This window comes from Gambusia affinis, linkage group LG08 (genome assembly GCF_019740435.1).
Source record: "Gambusia affinis linkage group LG08, SWU_Gaff_1.0, whole genome shotgun sequence".
NCBI classification, from domain to species: Eukaryota; Metazoa; Chordata; class Actinopteri; order Cyprinodontiformes; family Poeciliidae; genus Gambusia; species Gambusia affinis.
Genome location: NC_057875.1, coordinates 4,451,888 through 4,471,973, shown reverse-complemented (window position 1 = coordinate 4,471,973; position 20,086 = coordinate 4,451,888). Strand labels below are relative to the sequence as shown.

At 39.2% G+C, this 20,086-nt stretch overlaps 1 protein-coding gene across 2 annotated transcripts; it reads left to right on the top strand.

Annotated features, from left to right (window-relative positions):
* Positions 1–239: 239 nt before the first annotated feature.
* rbl2 (retinoblastoma-like 2 (p130)) lies at positions 240–20,079 on the top strand. 2 transcript variants are annotated; one of them, XM_044125895.1, is made up of 22 exons: positions 240–1,047; positions 2,208–2,338; positions 2,422–2,622; positions 3,456–3,520; positions 3,746–3,874; positions 8,494–8,654; positions 9,068–9,132; positions 10,014–10,185; positions 10,257–10,420; positions 11,578–11,690; positions 11,770–11,873; positions 12,568–12,705; positions 13,388–13,546; positions 13,627–13,735; positions 14,076–14,324; positions 14,934–15,118; positions 15,858–16,034; positions 16,537–16,608; positions 16,708–16,807; positions 17,416–17,639; positions 18,179–18,349; positions 19,123–20,079. In XM_044125895.1, the coding sequence occupies exons 1-22, from the start codon at positions 910–912 to the stop codon at positions 19,288–19,290; spliced, it is 3,195 nt and encodes a 1,064-aa protein (XP_043981830.1). In that variant the 5' UTR covers positions 240–909; the 3' UTR covers positions 19,291–20,079. The 2 variants fall into 2 exon arrangements, with proteins under 2 accessions (XP_043981830.1, XP_043981831.1); XM_044125896.1 differs by having other exon boundaries at positions 242–1,047; positions 17,419–17,639; positions 19,123–20,077.
* The last annotated feature ends 7 nt before the right edge of the window (positions 20,080–20,086 follow it).

The following is a 20,086-nucleotide window of genomic DNA, read 5'->3' as shown; positions in this document are numbered from 1 at the left end:
GTACTGGTTGAGTGGGGAAGATAATAAAGTGGTACCGGCTAAAATGGAAATGTCTCACGCGTGCTTCTGTGTAGCCTCAAGACTTTATTAAACATACATATCGGAGAACAGAACAATTATGGTATAATTTTTTTTGTTCACTTTCAGCAGTTTTTTTTAGTTTAAAAACCTAAGTTAGTATGCTGGATCCCTCCCACAACCCAACTCTGGTTGGGCTTATAAAATAGCCCATATTGTGCTTCTTTTCCACCTTATTTTGTCTTTCAGGGTAAAAGAGAGAAAGTACGACTCTGAAACCAGAAATGTGTCAATCTAAACATTGTAACTAAAAATAAATCCGAGAGGTTTTGTCAAACATTGGGTAACGGAAATAACCGATGTTTAGTTTCCTTCTGTTTCTGGTGTATTAGTTTTATGAACTAAAGTGGGTATTTTAGCGTTAAACCTCAGCCGTAATCAGAACTGAAGCCAGCGCTTCCATTTGATCGTTAATAAAGCCGTAATAGTCAAATAATTGATGACTTTCTGCTTTAAGAACAAAAAATTTACACTTTTTTAAGGGACTTCCGGAAAAACAGACGAAAGAGACAACAAAAACAACCGGAAGTAGTAGTAGTCGGCTTTTTTTACGTAATTTTAGTGGGCTGGGGTGAGATACGCTGATCACGCTATTCTCCAACTTACATACGCACAAATTTGACGTTTCCCTCTATGTGCGGCAGTCGGGTACGCCGGCAGCGTTTGGGCTTCTGTTTGTGTGAGGACATTTAAATAGCCACACCGTGAAGCCGCGGATCTCCGTAATAACGCATTTATTAAGGCAAACAGCTCCACAAACAGCGCCTCGGTCCGCACTCGGCACTGTCTCTTTGCGCGAAAGACGTTCAGTTTGTCCGTAGAGCTTTAAAAATGAGCGACGAAGAAGACTTAATGCAGAAAGCCCGAACCAGGTTCGATGATCTGTGCCGAGCCCTTAACATGGACGAAGAAGCGAGTACCGAGGCTTGGAGGAGCTACGAGAGCATGAGCAGGAACTTTACTCTGGAGGTAAGCATTCTCAGACATAGCAGGTGAACATTTTTACGACCCGCAGACCACTAGCACCGGGCTGCAGGGGCTGTCACAAAGTCCGCCATATTGTGAGTGGCAGGAAACCAGTGACAAGTTTACCAAAATCCGAGTTTTCCAAACTTGAAAAGCTTTGAAGTATATGTTCGACACGTTTCGACGTTTTATATATACTAATATATCTTCTCTTAATAATGCTTATATTTACAATGAAATAATTTACATGTACACAGTGTAGGGGTGGACGATATGGAGTGAACGTTTTATAAAGATATTTCGAAGTGCCATTGTTAAAACGGTAAAAGTGACCATAAAAACTATTTATTGTTACTTATTTTTTTTAGGTTACTATATGGCTGTGACTGCATGACTCAGCAATCATAGCCCCACAGCACAAGTAATGCTCTGAAAAACATACCTATGTGTAACATGCTTCTTTAGGACACCAGTCATTAAAGGAGTGTAATTTGTATCATTAAACTGCACACACTATCTGCATTTAATCATATTTTCAAACGTAGTGATATTTGTTGTTTCTCTCTTTGAGCAAGCAGTTCATAAACTAGTAAAACTAACAAACCCAACAATACAGACAGTTTTGGGGGTGTTTTAAACACATCATTTTTAAAATGATATGGATTTATCACGATAAATTCCCAATGATAAAATGACGTTAAATATTCTTTGAAAATGAAATTTACAACAGTGACAAATCCTCTGAATATAATTTGTATTACTAATAATAATAATAATAATAATAATAATAATAATAATAATAATAATAATAATAATAATAATAATAATAATAAAAAACACATATAGAAATTATAGATTTTGATTATTCATGTAATTATAGAGCTCTCCTCTGTTGCTATGCCCTCACCTAGTTTTGTTTGAGAAATTTTATTTATAATTCTTTTAATCATTCACTATGTATTGTAACCTGTGTTAAGTGAATTGGATGTCAAAAACCACAAGAAAACCCAAAGCCGTCTTCTAACATCAGTTTTGAGCAGAAACTGGATCAGTTGAGTTCCTGATGTGGACACTGTCACATCCCTGTTCAAATGTCCCAGCTGCAGAAGCTTCTGTTCATATTGGTGATAATCATTTAATCAATAAATGTTGTCTGGTTGCAGGGCAGCGAGCTGCACTGGTTGGCCTGCGCTCTGTACGTGGCCTGCAGGTCCTCAGTGCCGACGGTGGGGAAAGGCACCGCTGAGGGGAACTACGTCTCTCTGACCAGGATCCTCCGCTGCTCAGAAATGAGGTTGGTTTTGTTTGTGTGAGTTTTGTTTCTGAGCAGTAAATCAAAACGCAGCTGTTTGTATATGATGAATTATTCTCCTCCAGTCTGATCGAGTTCTTCAGTAAGATGAAGAAGTGGCAGGACATGGCCAACCTGCCGCAGGATTTCCGTCAGAGCACGGACAAGTTGGAGCGCAACTTCACCGTGTCGGCCGTCATCTTCAAGAAGTACGTCCCCATCTTCAGGTCCATCTTCAAGGCTCCGTCGGAGGAGCCGCCGCGGGTTCACCGCAGCCGCAAGCAGAGGTGGGAGCCTGTGACCTCTGACCTCACTCTCCGTTGTGACTCAAACTAAAATATACATAAAATTGTGTAACTCATTCATGGACAGTGAGTTATTAGTTTTGGTAGTGACATGTAAAACGTTTTTTGTAAAATTTATTTCCCTTTTATTAATAATTCAACAGAAACAGAACTGAATGTTTGAAGCTGGACTTTATTTGACTGAATTGGCATTTTATTACCACTTTAAGCTTTCACACAATCAGAGCTTAATTTTAATTCTAAAGTATTTTTTAAAATGATCTCTATGCACATTCTGCACATTCAAATGTAGATATCTTTATTTATTTTAACCTTACTACAGTGCATTAAATTATAATGTAAAAGTAAAAAATTGAAAGATTAAAAAAATAATGGAAAGTTAAATAGAAAGGAATATTATCCAATCCAACTAAAATTAAATTTAAAAGGAAAGCTCTTCAACTGCTTTTTAAAACTACTAAATTAAAATTGACCCAAAACCAAATTATGATTCATTCCTATTATATTTCAGCTCTGAATTTAACTTTTCAACTTAAAACTGATGCATTAAACTCATTGACCCGACAGTTGCTTTGTCTTAATGATTGTTTTTACACCCAAAAGGACAATGAATAATCTTTGCAAAAGTTTGTTTAAATGTATCAATCTCAGTTTTTTTAAGAATCTGTGTTATTCATTGAATAAACACTGAGACTTTTTCATGCAGATTATTTTAAAACAAACTGCCTCCGCCAATCCCTCTGAAGGTGTTCCAGTAAAGACTTTCAAATTTTTCATAGAATTACGTTTAATTTTCTCACATTTCTATTTAACAGACGCCATCCATGCACTGTGAGTGAAGTCTTCAACTTCTGCTGGGTGCTGTTTGTCCATGCTAAAGGTAAAGAAAGTCCTAAGTCTTTGCAGTTACTGTTGTGAAGTGGAAACTAAAATCTGGAGTGGAAACTGCCTCCACACTTCTCCTGTTTCCCTCCAGAGACGAGTCTGAGCGTGTCCATTCAGGCTTGGCCGTGTTTCTGTGATGGTCAGCCGTGCCAGCTTAGCCTGCAGACATGATTTTTTTCCCCTTCATGTGCGGTCGTGTTGTTGCTTGTTTCCTGTTCAGGGAACTTCCCCATGATCAGCGACGACCTGGTGAACTCGTACCACCTGCTGCTGTGTGCCTTCGACCTCGTCCTCACCAACGCACTGCTGTGCAACGCCAGGAAAGACCTGCTCAACCCTGACTTTAAAGGTAATGCACAGGGGATAAAAAGTATCTTTGGCTGCTAGCTGAGCATTTTTTACATCTTCTAATAATTAATAAACATATCCAAAAGCAAACTCCAACATACGCTACTTTTCAAACCATAACGTGTACAAGTACACATTATGATGGCTGTTCAGACTTGTGTTGTCAACAATACGACAATTACATTAATCATTTGAACTAAAAAGAACTGTTCCAAGAACTGAACCTTGAGATACACGTGTGTTCATTAAAAATAATAAAGAAAAAAAGATTTTTCATCACTTATACAGCAGCATTCATGGTTGGGTAGATACCACTTTTCACCACAATCAGAATCAGGATGAGAATCAGAATGAGAATCAGAATGAGAATCAGGATGAGAATCAGGATGAGAATCAGGATGAGAATCAGAATGAGAATCAGAATGAGAATCAGGATGAGAATCAGGATGAGAATCAGGATGAGAATCAGAATGAGAATCAGAATGAGAATCAGGATGAGAATCAGGATGAGAATCAGAATGAGAATCAGAATGAGAATCAGAATGAGAATCAGGATGAGAATCAGGATGAGAATCAGAATGAGAATCAGAATGAGAATCAGAATGAGAATCAGGATGAGAATCAGGATGAGAATCAGAATGAGAATCAGGATGAGAATCAGGATGAGAATCAGGATGAGAATCAGGATGAGAATCAGAATGAGAATCAGAATGAGAATCAGAATGAGAATCAGAATGAGAATCAGAATGAGAATCAGGATGAGAATCAGAATGAGAATCAGAATGAGAATCAGAATGAGAATCAGGATGAGAATCAGGATGAGAATCAGAATGAGAATCAGAATGAGAATCAGGATGAGAATCAGGATGAGAATCAGGATGAGGATCAAGATGAGAATCAGAATGAGAATCAGAATGAGAATCAGGATGAGAATCAGGATGAGAATCAGGATGAGAATCAGGATGAGAATCAGGATGAGAATCAGAATGAGAATCAGAATGAGAATCAGGATGAGAATCAGGATGAGGATCAAGATGAGAATCAGAATGAGAATCAGAATGAGAATCAGGATGAGAATCAGGATGAGAATCAGGATGAGAATCAGAATGAGAATCAGAATGAGAATCAGGATGAGAATCAGGATGAGAATCAGGATGAGAATCAGGATGAGGATCAGAATGAGAATCAGAATGAGAATCAGGATGAGAATCAGGATGAGAATCAGGATGAGAATCAGGATGAGAATCAGGATGAGAATCAGAATGAGAATCAGGATGAGAATCAGGATGAGAATCAGGATGAGAATCAGGATGAGGATCAGAATGAGAATCAGAATGAGAATCAGGATGAGGATCAGGATGAGAATCAGAATGAGAATCAGGATGAGAATCAGAATGAGAATCAGGATGAGAATCAGGATGAGAATCAGAATGAGAATCAGGATGAGAATCAGGATGAGAATCAGGATGAGGATCAGAATGAGAATCAGAATGAGAATCAGGATGAGAATCAGAATGAGAATCAGGATGAGAATCAGGATGAGAATCAGGATGAGGATCAGAATGAGAATCAGAATGAGAATCAGGATGAGGATCAGGATGAGGATCAGAATGAGAATCAGGATGAGAATCAGGATGAGAATCAGGATGAGGATCAAGATGAGAATCAGAATGAGAATCAGGATGAGGATCAAGATGAGAATCAGAATGAGAATCAGAATGAGAATCAGGATGAGAATCAGGATGAGAATCAGGATGAGAATCAGAATGAGAATCAGGATGAGAATCAGGATGAGAATCAGGATGAGAATCAGAATGAGAATCAGAATGAGAATCAGGATGAGAATCAGAATGAGAATCAGAATGAGAATCAGAATGAGAATCAGGATGAGAATCAGGATGAGAATCAGGATGAGAATCAGAATGAGAATCAGAATGAGAATCAGGATGAGAATCAGGATGAGAATCAGAATGAGAATCAGGATGAGGATCAGAATGAGAATCAGAATGAGAATCAGGATGAGAATCAGGATGAGGATCAGAATGAGAATCAGGATGAGAATCAGAATGAGAATCAGAATGAGAATCAGGATGAGAATCAGGATGAGGATCAGAATGAGAATCAGGATGAGAATCAGGATGAGAATCAGGATGAGGATCAAGATGCTTTTTACTGATGCTGTGCAGAAGAACATCAAAATTAATTTCAACCAATTCAATAAATATATCCTAGGGAAAAAAATAAAAAATTTTATATTTTGTAAGAGGACTGTCATGCTGTATTGAAAAATTCTCCTAGAGTGGGTGGAGCCAAGATACTTAGGGGCGTGGCCAAACATGGGGCTGAACAGAGGAGGTTAAACTGGGATGAATAAGATAAGATGGCAGAAACACTGTTGCCATTTTATCCACTATTACTATGTTTAGTGACTTTTTGGTCTGATTTTTTAAAAATGAATAAAATAATCAATTAAAATCACACATGAATACACCATTAAAAAATGGCTGTTCTTTTTGCCAATAGCAACATCTGGATGTTGATTATGTGAAAATACAAAATTTATTTATTTGCAAAACAACAATGGAAACATTGTTTTTTTTTGCAAACAAATAAATAAATAAATAAATGCACTACACTACAAAAACATCACATTTTACCAAGTATTTTTTGTCTCTTGTCTAGTGCATTTATCTTATTGCATTTGAAATAAGACAAAACTTTTCAGAATGATACAGATGCTTGTTTTAAGTAAAAAATGCATTAATATTAATGGAAAAATTACCAGTTACACTGGCAGATCATCCCTATGTTGTTAGTGAAATAATCTAGAACATTTTCATCAATATTAGGGAATAATTTACTTAAAACAAGCTTCTGTATCTTGCTGATAAGTTACTTTTAGATTAGTTTTGTCTTAATTCAAGTGTAGTAAGATATTTGTGCTAGAAACTACGCAAAAAAATAGGATTGTGTGTTTATCAGTATAATTTCTATATCCTTGAAATACCAGCTCATCGTTGCACAAAAACCTTTTATCAAAGAACAAGGTTTTTCAAAATTGGCGTATTTCTGTTAGGTGAATTTATTTTTGTAATTCCAGTTTGCTCATTTATAAGGTCAATGGAAATGCAGCCATCAACTCCTGTCCTGTGAAATGTATCTGGAAAATATCACCAAACATTTTGCTGATTCATGTTATTAACTAACTGTGAATATTTGAGTATTTCATCATTTTAAGACTAAAAAAACCATCCCTGCTCTCAGAGTTCTGAATGGTTTTCTCTCCGAGTTGTGAAATATGACTTTAACGGCTCATAAACTTAAATTTGTGTTTCGGTGAAGGAAGTCTGCTTATCGGCTCGGGTTCAGTTCAACACCTAAATAAATCAAAAGTGAAAGGATTCCAGCCGAAATCCTGCAGCGTTGTCTATCAGCTTTGCCCTCACTTCCTGTTGACTCCTGTGTTTCCTGCAGACCCTCCGACTCTGAACTCAGAGTTTATTGTACGCCTGAACCAAAGCGTGGAAACAGCTCCACCCTTTGCAGCAAAAACAGAAAAATAAGTCAGTCAGTCTGACACGCTGACCGATGGGCAGCGGTTTTCCTTGGACTGTTCAATAATCCCAAACAAACATTTTAAAGTGTTTTATGAGCTGTAACATTAATTAGCTCTCAAACTGTGTTATTTTTCAGATTTTTTTGAGATTCAACTAAAGAAATTAGAGTAAATATCGTCTTTGTGACCCCAAGGTGTCGACCCAACACTGGGGTTTTAGAGTATTTTCTTCCTGGATGAATGAGAGTTCAGTTACACTGCAAAAACCCAAAATCTTACCAACTAATTTTAAATCTAGTTTCCCCAGACTTACAAAATCAAACAAATTAATTTTCAGTCATATTTTTCAGTAATTTATGCTGCACAAACGGAGTATAGTTGATTGACACCAATTTTGTTTAATTTGGTAAATGTGTTGGGAGGGTGGTTGACCTTTAATGACCTCTGGAAACATTTTTATTAAAATGTTTAAAATAATAGCAGCACAAACAAAAAAAAAATGTTGCTGCACAAACATTTGACACCAACTTTGTTTGATTTGGGTAAAGTGGGAGCACAGGGTGACCTTTTGACCTTTAAACTTGAATTAATACATTCTTTAAAATTGGTGCCAAGTGTTTGTGCTAAATTTGTGCAGCAAAATCTTTTGTTTGTGCCACTATTAATAAAAAAAAAAAAATGCTTTCTGAGGTCATCAGAGGTCAAGCAGCCCAATCCCCACATTTATGAAATCAGACAAAATAACTCTTTGAAGAATTTGATTTCATTTATAACATGGGAAACATGTCTGAAAGCTAGAACTTTTTAATCAATATTAATGAATTATTGACTTAAAACAAGCTCCTATATCTTGCTGAAAAGTTTCTTGTAAGTTAGTTTTGCCTTATTTCAAATGTAATAAGATGTTTGCAGTAGAGACTAGACCTAAAATACTTTTGTATTTTTACAGTGCAGGTGGTTAACAAACAGAGGCCATTCGGAGGCGATCCAGACCGTCTGAAATGTCATGGTGTGCTGGTTGTTTAGATCTCCTCTGAGCTGCCTGTGTCTCCTGCGTCCTTCAGGTCTCCCAGAAGACTTCAACAACAAGGACTACAGGCCGTCTGCAGGCCCGTTCTGCTTCATCCAGCAGCTGTGTGAGCTGCATGACGGCCTGGTGCTGGAGGCCAAAGGAGTCAAAGAGCATTTCTGGAAACCGTTCATCCGGAGGCTCTTCCACAAGCGGGTCAGTCCCAGTTCTGTTTTACCTGTGGAAAGGTTTAATGAGACTTTGTTTGCTCTGTGAGCTTCGTTTGGGAATCAGATCCACTGAGCGTCATCCATGGAAAACGTCCTGAAAGGAAAAACTGCCATATCTGGAAAAACTAAACTGACATCCAAATATTTTATCAACGAGGTGCTTGAAATCCCCTGAAAAATATTAGATTTTTGTATAAAGTACTAAAGGAAAATCTAATGTTTAATTAAAAGCCTAAATTTGGAAAAGTTAATAACGGTTGAAACTAGATATTTAAAGATAATAAAAAGACAGATAAATTTTGTGTTTTTTCACTATCTGATGTTAAATCAAACCAAATGTTCTTGTTTCTTGTGTATTTATCTGACTCTGAAACTCAGATTTCTTCTTTTTCTCTGCAGATTCTCAGAGGAAAGGAAGACAGTCTGACTGGTTTTCTGGATCCTATGAACTTTGGAGACAGTTTGTGAGTTGCCTCATGCAGAAGTCACAGTGTGCACTAAATACCTTGATTCTATTCATTTCAAACAGACAATAAAAAGTAAAAAACACAAGAAGATAAAAAGTCATTCCAGTTGACATGTAATTTTATTCCAGTGCTGTTAATTGATTAAAAATATAATCAGATTAATCACTCCTTTTGTTGCTCTCCAACCAACTAAAATTGAAACAATTATTTATTTCTTTTTTTGCAGCAGAATGTTGGAAATCTAGTCTCCCAGTATTCAACAGGAACTAACTGAAACTGACTTCACTACACAGTAGCCAAGTTGTTCAAGGGACAACTGACAGTTAAATTTTTTTTTATTTTTTGTTCTTGTGTGCGTCGCCCCCTTCCAATGTTGCCCTGGGCAACTGCCCCTATGAAAGACCGCCACAGAGTGCAAATTTTCAAATAAATGTTTTTTGTCTAAAGCCAAACATGTCTGAAGATTCCCAGTCTTCCAGGTTTTTATATTCAGGAAGGTTTAAAGGCAGCCATTTTGTTTTAGTTTAGAAGCTCTCCAGTCATTTCCTGTGGATCTGACTGAGGCGACAGTCGCTTGTCCTCATCCGGCCGAGCCACCGCCATAATACGAGTGTGTAAAACTTTGAGCTCAAGCACGTTGATGTGCACATGCGACGCGACACAGGAAAGTTGAAAATGTCCAAACTTTTGTTGGCCGTTGCTCCCATAACGTGCTGCTGTAGGTAATCCCTCACCGTAGAAAAGCTTTTAGGTCAAAAGATGTTGGTCAATTAATCTACATTATGTAATATTAACAAGTCAACATTGAAAGCGTTAAATTTTACAGAATTTGTTTGAAAAGAAAACGATAGAAGATAAAACATGTCCCCCCTCCTCAGACTGTCGCTCAGCCGGCTCTATGAGGAACACGTTCTGGCTACCGGCAGTCTGGATGAGAGGATCTTCACTGGAGAGGGGGCGAATGAGAACATCGGGACGCCCGGGCCTTGCCTCTGTGACGGGATGGAGAGCCAGGACAGCGCCACCTACAGGCTGAGCACTAACCTGACTGTAAGACTCCCTCCTGCTCATCCTGTCTCCTCTGCTCTTGTCTTGTAAATGAATCTCTCCGCTCGCTCCAGGCCGCGGCTCTGAAGGTCTCCACTCCGCTGACGGGGAGGAAGTACATCCAGGAGGTCCGACTGTCGTCTCCGCTCTCGTACGCCATGAAGAGCGTGGGCCGTCTTCACACGCTGCTGTCAGGGACCAAACACGGGCCGAGCGCCAAGCTGACCGAGACGCTGAGGTAACGCGCCCCAACGCTTCCTGTGCAACGACGATGTGACAGCAGGAGACGCTGCGAGGCTGTTAAACCACTTTTAGTAAATCAGACTAGGGAGAATTTGAACTCGATATTCTTTTCAGCTTTGCTTCAAATTATTGAGGTTTATCGACGTTCATGTCTGCGCCGCTTTCTGTGGATCCCATTTCTAAGAATTAGGGACTGGCTAAGAAAAAAAACATTTTAAATGACAGGAATAAAGTCATAATATTACAAGAATAAATTTGAAATTATCTGAGAATAAAGTCACAAAATACGAGAATAAAGTAGTAATAATACGAGAAAAAGGTCATAAGAGAATAATCGAGAATAATCGTAAAATTGTACCACAATAAAGTGATAAAATCATAAAAATATGAGAAAAAAGTAGTAATATAGAGAAAATCTTAATAACATAATAAAGTTGTAATAATATTAGAACAGTCAATATTAAGATAAAAATTTTGCAATAATAGAAGAATAAAGATGTGAGAAAATGTGTGCGACTGTAAAGTTGCAGTAAGGTTGGAAAAGTAGTAACTACATAAAAATTATAATAATACGTGAATAGCCATATTATTAGGAGAATAAAGTTGTAATAGCACAATAAAAGACTCTTACCACAAAGTTGTGATAATGCAACAATAAAATAATGATACGAGACGTTGTAACAATGCCAGAATAAAGTCGTAATAACACAAGAAATTAGTCACTATAATACATAGAATAAATTAATAATGTTACCACAATAAAGTTGTTATGTTAGGAGAATGAAGTAATAATTTCATGAAACCTCCTACATAAAAAAGATTTTTTTTTATTTAAATGAGGAAGTTATACTTTGGTGTCATTTTGACAAATAAGCATCAAATTAACACCATTATCAGAAGCAGGACTTTAAAATAATTGTTTAAACAACTTGTTTAAATCCAGCTGGTTACATCAGATCTTAAAAACTCTATCGAAGCTTTTACCTCAATTAAACAAAATTCTTTTATCATAATTTTGTCACTTTCTTTGTGGTATTATTCTGATAATATTATGACTTTATGTTCACAATTTCAAAAAACTAAAGTCTTAGCCCAACCCCGGGACTGTCAAAGGTTTGAATCTCGATGTTTTTCATGCACTTTGACCCCCAGAGGCTGCGCCAGAGACCCCAGTGATGTCATCAGTCAGCGCCTGAAGGAAATGTTTGACGTTTACTCGCAGCATTATGAAGACAGCGGCGCTGAAACCAAAGTGATGGAGAAAGGTGGAAACATAAATCCTCACCAGCCAGCGCCTCGCTCACTCGTTCTACCTGTTTGTGTTAATAAAGTTTCTCCTGACAGAGTTGGCAGTGAAGTACTTCCACCTGGCGGAGGCGCTCTACTACAGGATCCTGGAGTCCATCATAGAGCGAGAGAAGATGATCCTGGGAGACGCTGACCTGTCTGTGAGTGAGGCGCTAACCGGATCGTTGCTCCAAGTTCAAGAATCCAGAGAAACGCATAAATAGAACCCTTAAGATAACAAATGTCTGCTCACATATTGTTTTATGAATTAAATCAAAGCAGTTTTTATCTGCATACTGCCAAATTACATCAGTTAGTCCCCTAGTTTTTCACAATTTTGTGTTTGCAGAAGTGCACCCAATTTTAACAAATTACTACACTTTTTTATGCCAATTTTATTGCAAATTTCAGCAAAATTGACAGCAGGTGTTATGCATAAGGCAAGCAAAAGACAATTGCCAGAAAATATTCAATATTTATTTAAGAACCAGGAGGGAGTGCATATTTTGAAGAGGGGATGCAAATATAAAATCTTAACCAGGCAAAAAACCTTGAAACCTGACCAGGATTTATTTTAACTGGATAGTATCAGTGAATAGTTTATTCACTGAAGGTATCAGTGAATAAACTGATGCAGGTTTCTTGATCCACTGACTTTCCTATTGAATTTTAGGGGTTTTTGGACATTTGCTATTTTACCCCTCATTTTTCATGTAGTTGCATCTGATCATTGGAAGCCAGATGTAAATAAATTATGAATATTCAGTTGTTTCTTCTTGTTTAATTCTAGTTTTAACAGGAAAGAGGATAAGTGCCTTAATGACTGGAGTTAACTGCCTTTATTTTGTGTGGCAGTGTATTCTGGAGCAGGACATCTTTCACCGCTCTCTGCTGGCCTGCTGCCTGGAGATCGTCACTTTCTCCTACAGGCCTCCAGGAGATTTCCCCAATGTGATCAACATCTTCCAACTTCCTGCTTATCATTTCTACAAGGTACCAGCGTCTAAAACAGATGAAGAACAACTGGTAAAAAAAATACGGACAAATGATAAAAACTAATAGGTTAGCAATATGAGCATAATAAGATTATGTTAAATTTAGATTATGTTATACAAGGTAACTGATGCTAACCCTAGCTCATTTAAAAATAACAAACCAATTATCTGAATCTGGCTAAAATCAAACTTTAGCTTATATTTGCAGAACCAAGATAAATCTTGAGCTCATTTTATCATGTCAAGCTTTAGCTAAAGTCTGACTTTAACTCATTAATGTAACCTAGACAAAACCTGAATGTTTTTTTTTAAACTTCCCCTTGTTAAAACTAAGTTTAGCTTATGCTAGCATTACCTAACTAAAGCATTTGGCCTATTTTAAATAAATAGGTTTTTTTCTTGACTTAACTTATTCCACACTCCCACATCTTAGCATGCCATTGGTTTATTTAACTTATTTGTCTTAAGATATTATAGCATTTTACTCAAAATATGTACATATTCTTGGTTAGTTTGGTTTTGGTAAAACCTTTAAATTGAAAAACATTTTCTACCTATTAAAAAGGAGTTGTGTTGTGAGTTTGGTTAAGCTTAATCAAAAACAAACCAACATGCTGAAGTGCAGATATAAAGAAAATACTTATATTTCTCTAATTAAACCTATCTGTGTGCATTTGCAGGTGATCGAGGTGCTGGTGCGCTCAGAGCAGGGTCTGTTTCGGGAGGTGGTGAAGCACCTGAACCAGGTGGAAGAGCAGGTTTTGGAGAGTCTGGCTTGGACCAGCGACTCCCCACTGTGGCAGAGCCTCCATTCAGCCAAAGTGCCTTCATGTCAGGAGGTCGGCAGGCGACAGAACAAAAACTGATAAAAACCGCACAGACACAATTCTTCCAAATTAACCATTAATCAACGTTTCAGGTGATGCCTCCTCAGTATCTGGAGCAAAACGAGGAAACCAACAACGGGAGCATTCCCCTCACGCCCGTCAAGTCCGGACCTGATCTGAGAACCAACAGCATCGTCAAAGGTGACACTTTCCGCCTGACAATAATTCATAAGTAACAAAAAATAACAAAAACAGGCAAAAGAGAAAATTTCCAAATCAGTTTCTTTCAGAATAAAATTGATCAAACTTACAAAACTGGAGGTATGTGTCTGAATTTTTGGTTAAAACATGTTTGTTCTTCATTCAGTTTGTAGAAAATCCAGAAATTTTACTCAAGTAGGAGTAGAGATGCTTCATAATAAAATTACTGCAGTAAAAGTAAAAAGTTCAGCGCAGTAAAAATACTCCTAAAAGTAATTTTTCTTCAAAAAAAGTTACTCATGTAACTTTAACTAATTATTATTTATCTCTGCTGCTACAGGTGTGTCTCCGTCCCCCACCAGCCTGCAGGACAGGTACAGCTCCCCCCCCACTGGTGGGTTTCGTCGGCGTCTGTTTGTTGACCCGGTGGAAGGCGAGCCCAGCGTCACCGGCTCCAGCGCTCTCACCAGCCCTCCACAGACCCCCATCCCAAAGACGGGTCCGTCCAGCATCGTCGCCACCATCCCAGCTGGACAGACGGTGTTCACCGTCACCACCAACGGCCAGACCATGACCATTCCTTTACAGGGTGAGAGACTCAGAGCAGAATTTTACCCGACAGGGGAGAAATCTGGACTCTGGCCTGAACGTTCAGAGCCACATAGAGACAGTTACAAAGTCTGCCTTCTATCACCTGAAGAACATTTCCAGGGTTAGCGGACTAATGTCTCAACAAGATCTAGAGAAACTCATCCATGAGTTTATCTTTAGTCGCAATAATTACTGGAACAGTATCTTCATAGGTCTGCCTAAAAAAATCAAAAAGATCCAGAATGCTGCTGCTGGTGTTCTGACTAAAACCAGGAGGGTAGAGCACATCATCCAGTCCTAAAGTCCTTCATTGGCTCCCTGTAGCTCAGAGGATAGACTTTAAAATACTGTTGTTAGTTTATAAATCACTGAACGGATCAGCACTACAACACATTAAAGATTTACTGTTGTCATAGCAACCTTCCAGAACCTCTCAGGTCTTCTGAAAAATTTAACAACGGCACTTGACTTAATGTAATGTTTAAATTATTGACTTTGTGTTCTGTGACTGTATTTTTGTGTTTTTATGGTGTAAAGCACTTTGAACTGCTGAAATATGCCATACAAATAAACTTGCTTGCTTGATTGACCTTTGAACTTTTTGCAGGTATAGCCAATGAGAGCGGAAGCATCACTTTGATCCCTGTGCAGATGGGTGGAGCCACACTGCAGCCACTCTCAGCTCAGACTCTGACTGGCACCCTCACCATCCAGTCACCCGTCACCAAACCGGCCGCTAAAGCAGCTAGCAGCTCGCTGAGGAAAGGCTCTCTGTCTCTGTTCTTCAGGAAGGTAACTCACCTCTTTCTGCACACCCTCACTGATTACTGACTGGTTTCTAGTGCAAATATCTTATACATTTCAAATGAGACAAAACTAGCGTAAGTAAATTTTCAGCAAGCTATAGGAGCTTTTGTTTTTAAATCAATAATTCCTTGATATTGATGAGAAATTACTGGTTCTGATGGCAGATTTTTTAATGTTTAACAAGACATTTTTCCTATGTTATAAATAAAATATTTTAACATTTTGGGCTGCACAGTGGCGTAGTTGGTAGAGCTGTTGCCTGGCAGCAAGAAGGTCCTGGGTTCGATTCCCGGCCCGGGGTCTTTCTGCATGGAGTTTGCACGTTCTCCCTGTGCATGGTGGGTTCTCTCCGGGTTCTCCGGCTTCCTCCCACAGTCCAAAAACATGACTGTCAGGTTAATTGGTCTCTAAATTCTCCCTAGGTGTGAGTGTGTGTGTGAATGGTTGTGTGTCCTGTGTGTTTTCTGTGTTGCCCTGCGACAGACTGGCGACCTGTCCAGGGTGACCCCCGCCTCTCACCCGGAACGTTAGCTGGGGAGGAACCAGCAACCCTCCCGACCCCATTAGGGACAAAGGGTGATTAGAAAATGGATGGATAAATGAAATAATCTGCCAGTGGAACTAATCTTTTTAATCAATATTATAAAATTATTGACTGAAAACAAACTCATATATCTTTTGGAAAAGATGTATGTTGGTTTTCTTATTTACTGTCCTGTCTCAGGTGTATCACATGGCCAGCGTTCGTCTCAGGGACCTCTGTGCCAAACTGGACATCTCATCGGAGCTGAGGAGGAGGATCTGGACGTGTTTCGAATATTCAGTGGTTCACTGCACCGACATGATGAAGGACCGTCACTTGGACCAGCTGCTCATGTGTGCTGTTTACGTCATGGCTAAGGTGTGCGATTACAGTTCACACACACAAATGAAAGTTTTGAAGGCGGTTCCTTGAACAGGTCAGGATGCATCTATAGGCTACACAAAATCATCCCTAGATAATGAGATAATTTCTGTCTAGTCAGTGCAGAATGAGTGTAAACTCAACGTTTACACTCGCACGAGAAAACGGCTGCTAATAGATGCGCAATTATACAACTGAACATCTTTGAAAAGCAGCAGTAGAGCCTCCTGCACAACCCTCAAAAATGCAACATGTGGTTTCTGAATGGCAGCAAACCACTTTCCCACTCTTTCAAAAACACAAAATCTGACCAAGTATTTTTGAAATGTATATCTGAGTATACCTAACAGCCAGAATCCAGGAGTTAGCGACTGTTTCCTCATTTGGAAACTGTAATATCTAATATTATTTCTAGTTGAGATTTTTAACTAAACGTCTTTTACAAAAGTCTTAATGTGATCTTGTGGACAAACATGAAGTAACAATTTGTTTCTATCAGGTGACCAAAGAAGACCGGTCCTTCCAGAACATCATGAAGTGTTACCGCACTCAGCCTCAGGCCAGCAGTAACGTAAGATCCCACGCTTTGAGTCAGGATTCCATATTACGCTTCAGTTCATGTCCACAACAATCTGCTTCTGCACAGTTTGACTCCTATGTGGTTTTCCAGGTGTACAGGAGCGTGTTGATTTCAGGCAGGAAAAGGCAAGCCTCTGTTAGCGGTGACGCCGACAAGCAGAGCGCAGCGGCCGATAGCAGCCAGGATCCAGGTGGGAAACAGACCAGCATGTTTTTAAAGATGCATTCACACCAGCCTTGTTCAGTGCGCTTTAATTGAACTCCTAATCAAAATCTGATGTAGACTAAAAAAGTTAACTCTGGTCCGCCTAAAATCCTCGGTCTCGGTTTGGTTGAAGTGAAGTCTGTTGCAGTTTGAATGCATGTGTGAACGCCAAGAGGATCGGAGACCTCTCCAAAAGCAGGAAGTAGACTACAGCGCAGGGGATTCTGGGTAAATAAAACACTGTCAGGAGAAAAGGCTTTTATCAAAGACAAAAGAGAAATCCAACAATCGCTAAAATCTGACACCATTCCATTATTGGTTACATTTTTTGATGAAGGAAGTAGCTTTCAGTGTCTTCTTCAGAGGTTTTTATGTCATTTCCTTCAGTGGTTCTTGGTGTAGCGCCCCTACAGGTGAGGAAGGGAACAGGTTTTTCAAAGGTTTGAATTGTTTGACACAGTGCAGTGTGAAAGAGAACCGTTACAGCTGAAAATCTAACAAATGTTGCAACTTTGATCAAGGGGAAAAAACTATGAAACTGTCTTTTTAAATTTGAATTTCTCTTAACTTAGTGTCCCTCTGATGCTCCACCAGCAGGTGGCGACATCAGCCCAATTCCTATCCGCTCCAGCAGCACCTTGTCGGCCCCGCAGCCCGACAGCGCTGCCTCCACTCCGACCAGCGCCTCCGACAGAAACTTCCCCTCCTCTGTGGGTGAGGACGAACGAGGAGATCTGATCCTCTTCTACAACAACGTCTACATCAAACACATGAGAAGCTTTGCTCTGAGATACTCGCCGAGCTCTCCATCTTCTGGGGTACGTGTTTCCTCATTGGTTTATCTGTAGTAATCAATGAAACCATGAAGAATTAGCTAACATTTTCAGTTTTCAGAACCCTTTGTTTTGAAAATGCTGAGGTTTTAATGTTAAAATGGAAAAATTGGTGCCTAAATGTGAGTTTCAGTTTTTTTGAAGGAAAAGAGAGACTTTATTTCTTGTTTCTCTGCTATTAGTGCATTTATCAGCACGTTCACAAGGGTGATTGACAAAATTAAGGCCCTCCTCCTGGCTCTGATTGGTTGTTTTTGGTCACCTATCTCATATACAACGGCCACGACATGGTGACAGTTTTAACAAATATGAAAACTTATTTTTAAGCACCTTTTGCTATCAGACCTACACTGTATTTATGTTAAGCCACATCGCCCAGCCTGTCATTGGAGGTAACCATTGCTAGCACCAGAAAACAGTAAATTAAGCTAGCTGCACAGGAAAAAAGTCAACCACAGGTAGCATCCGTTTGATCCCACCTGGCTTGTGTCTTACCTGTGCTGTTCTGTTCATCTTGTCTGCAGGTGGAGACCCCCCCTCTGTGTCCGTACCCCACCCTGAGGACAGGCTCCCCTCGTCGGATGCTCCTGTCCAGCAAACACTCCATTTACATCTCGCCTCACAGGACAGGCTCCTCCCCCTCGCCAACCCACCGGGACCGCATTTCCTACTACATCTGCACCAGCCCCCCCAACGTAAGACTTCACAGACTCCACCACGGAGTCACCACTCACAAGTTCTCCATCCAGAGGTTGCGCCAGACGTTTTTATTTTCTGTCATTTTAACTGATGGGCAATAGATCTCATTGTTATAGTTTAATAAAAAAAAAATATTCCATCAGAGTGGCGGGTACGGGCTTCCATACTTCCAGCTACATGCGACACGTATGTGATCTTCTGTGAAACGACCTGAAAGTGTCCCGCATGCGCAGTAGAGGGCGCTATGGGGTCACGCAGCCAGCGTGATCAGTGTTTTGCCCACTGCCATAAAAAAGAAGAAGATGCTCAGCGGAAGTAAACATGGAAGCTAACGCCGGAGCATATCTTACGATTTTGAAGTAGTTGTCCGACCGGAACCAGCACATTAACAACTTAGTCCTCTTCTTGGTCCACCATGGTTGTTGTTTTTTCTTCCCACTTGCTCGTATCAGGACGGAGAACAGTGATGTTTGTCTAGTATCAATGACGTTCAGATTGGTTGAATGCGACCTGACCGTTTTGATTCAGGTCGGATTTAGAACCACATATCCAAAGTAGCCTGGGTCGCATTCCAAAAAAATACAATTTGTTTTGTTCTGTTATAAAAAAAAAAAAAAAAAGAGAGATACCGGTCACATTAAGGCAAAAAAAAAAAAAAAAAAAAAGTCTCCCGCACATCGGCTTTTTTCGTCGATTTACAACCGTACCGGTCGGTGAAATACAGTAAATATTCCGCTGTCTCCGTCTCATTTGTGTCCGTTCTTCGCAGCGCCTCCAGGAAATCAACAGCATGATCCGGACTGGAGAGACTCCCAGCAGGAAGCGCAGCATCCCCATGGAGGAGGAGGCGTCCCCGAAACGGGTTTGTCCCGACAGCCACACCACCCTGCTGCGCCGTCTTCAGGACATCGCCAACGACCGCAGCTCCTCCCACTGACGGCGTCGCCATGGCAACGAGCAGACGGTTTTAATCGATCGAGAACCTTCGGATGTTCAACAACAGATGTTCTGCTAAAAGTCGGAGTATGAAGAGATTTTACCACTTTCTTTTTTTTCTCTGAACTGAACTGTTCCACTTTCTGATCTGACCAGAAAATATTCTCATCAGTTTTAGTTTTTTTTTTTAGGTTTTATTGATGATTTTAATCACTGACTGCCACAGATATAGTTTTTCTGTAAAAGCAAACTTCATAATGAACCTCGTCCATCTGAGCTACTTCATTTGTTTTGGTTTGGATTTTTTGTAAATAATATTTTTTTAAAACATCTTTCTTTTTAGTTTGTTTTATTTTAAATAATGTGATAAAACCATTTAAACATGTATTAATTAGTCTGAGTGAAGAACACCAGTTTATATCCATATTCCATCCAATTATCTTTTCTTAATTTCTTTCTCATTTCATTTTATTAGACATCTGTTACTAGAACATTAGCAACAATAGCATAATAACATTTTGTTCTATGTAACTTAAAGTTTACAGGTAGTACAAGCTATTTTCTGCATTAAGTACAACTTGAGATTTAGTTTCTGCTTACATCTTTTTGTCTGTGTAACCAGCTTACCATCACCTCCGCTAAGTGAGAAAGGTCATGTAAATATACTGTACATAAGAGGAGAAAAACTATTTAAAGGAGGTGATGTAAATTAAGTACCTTCTTTTACATCCTGCAAGTTTTTTTGAAGTGTTCAACAAAAAATTAGTTTAATAAAAAGTTCCAACCCACCTGACTCC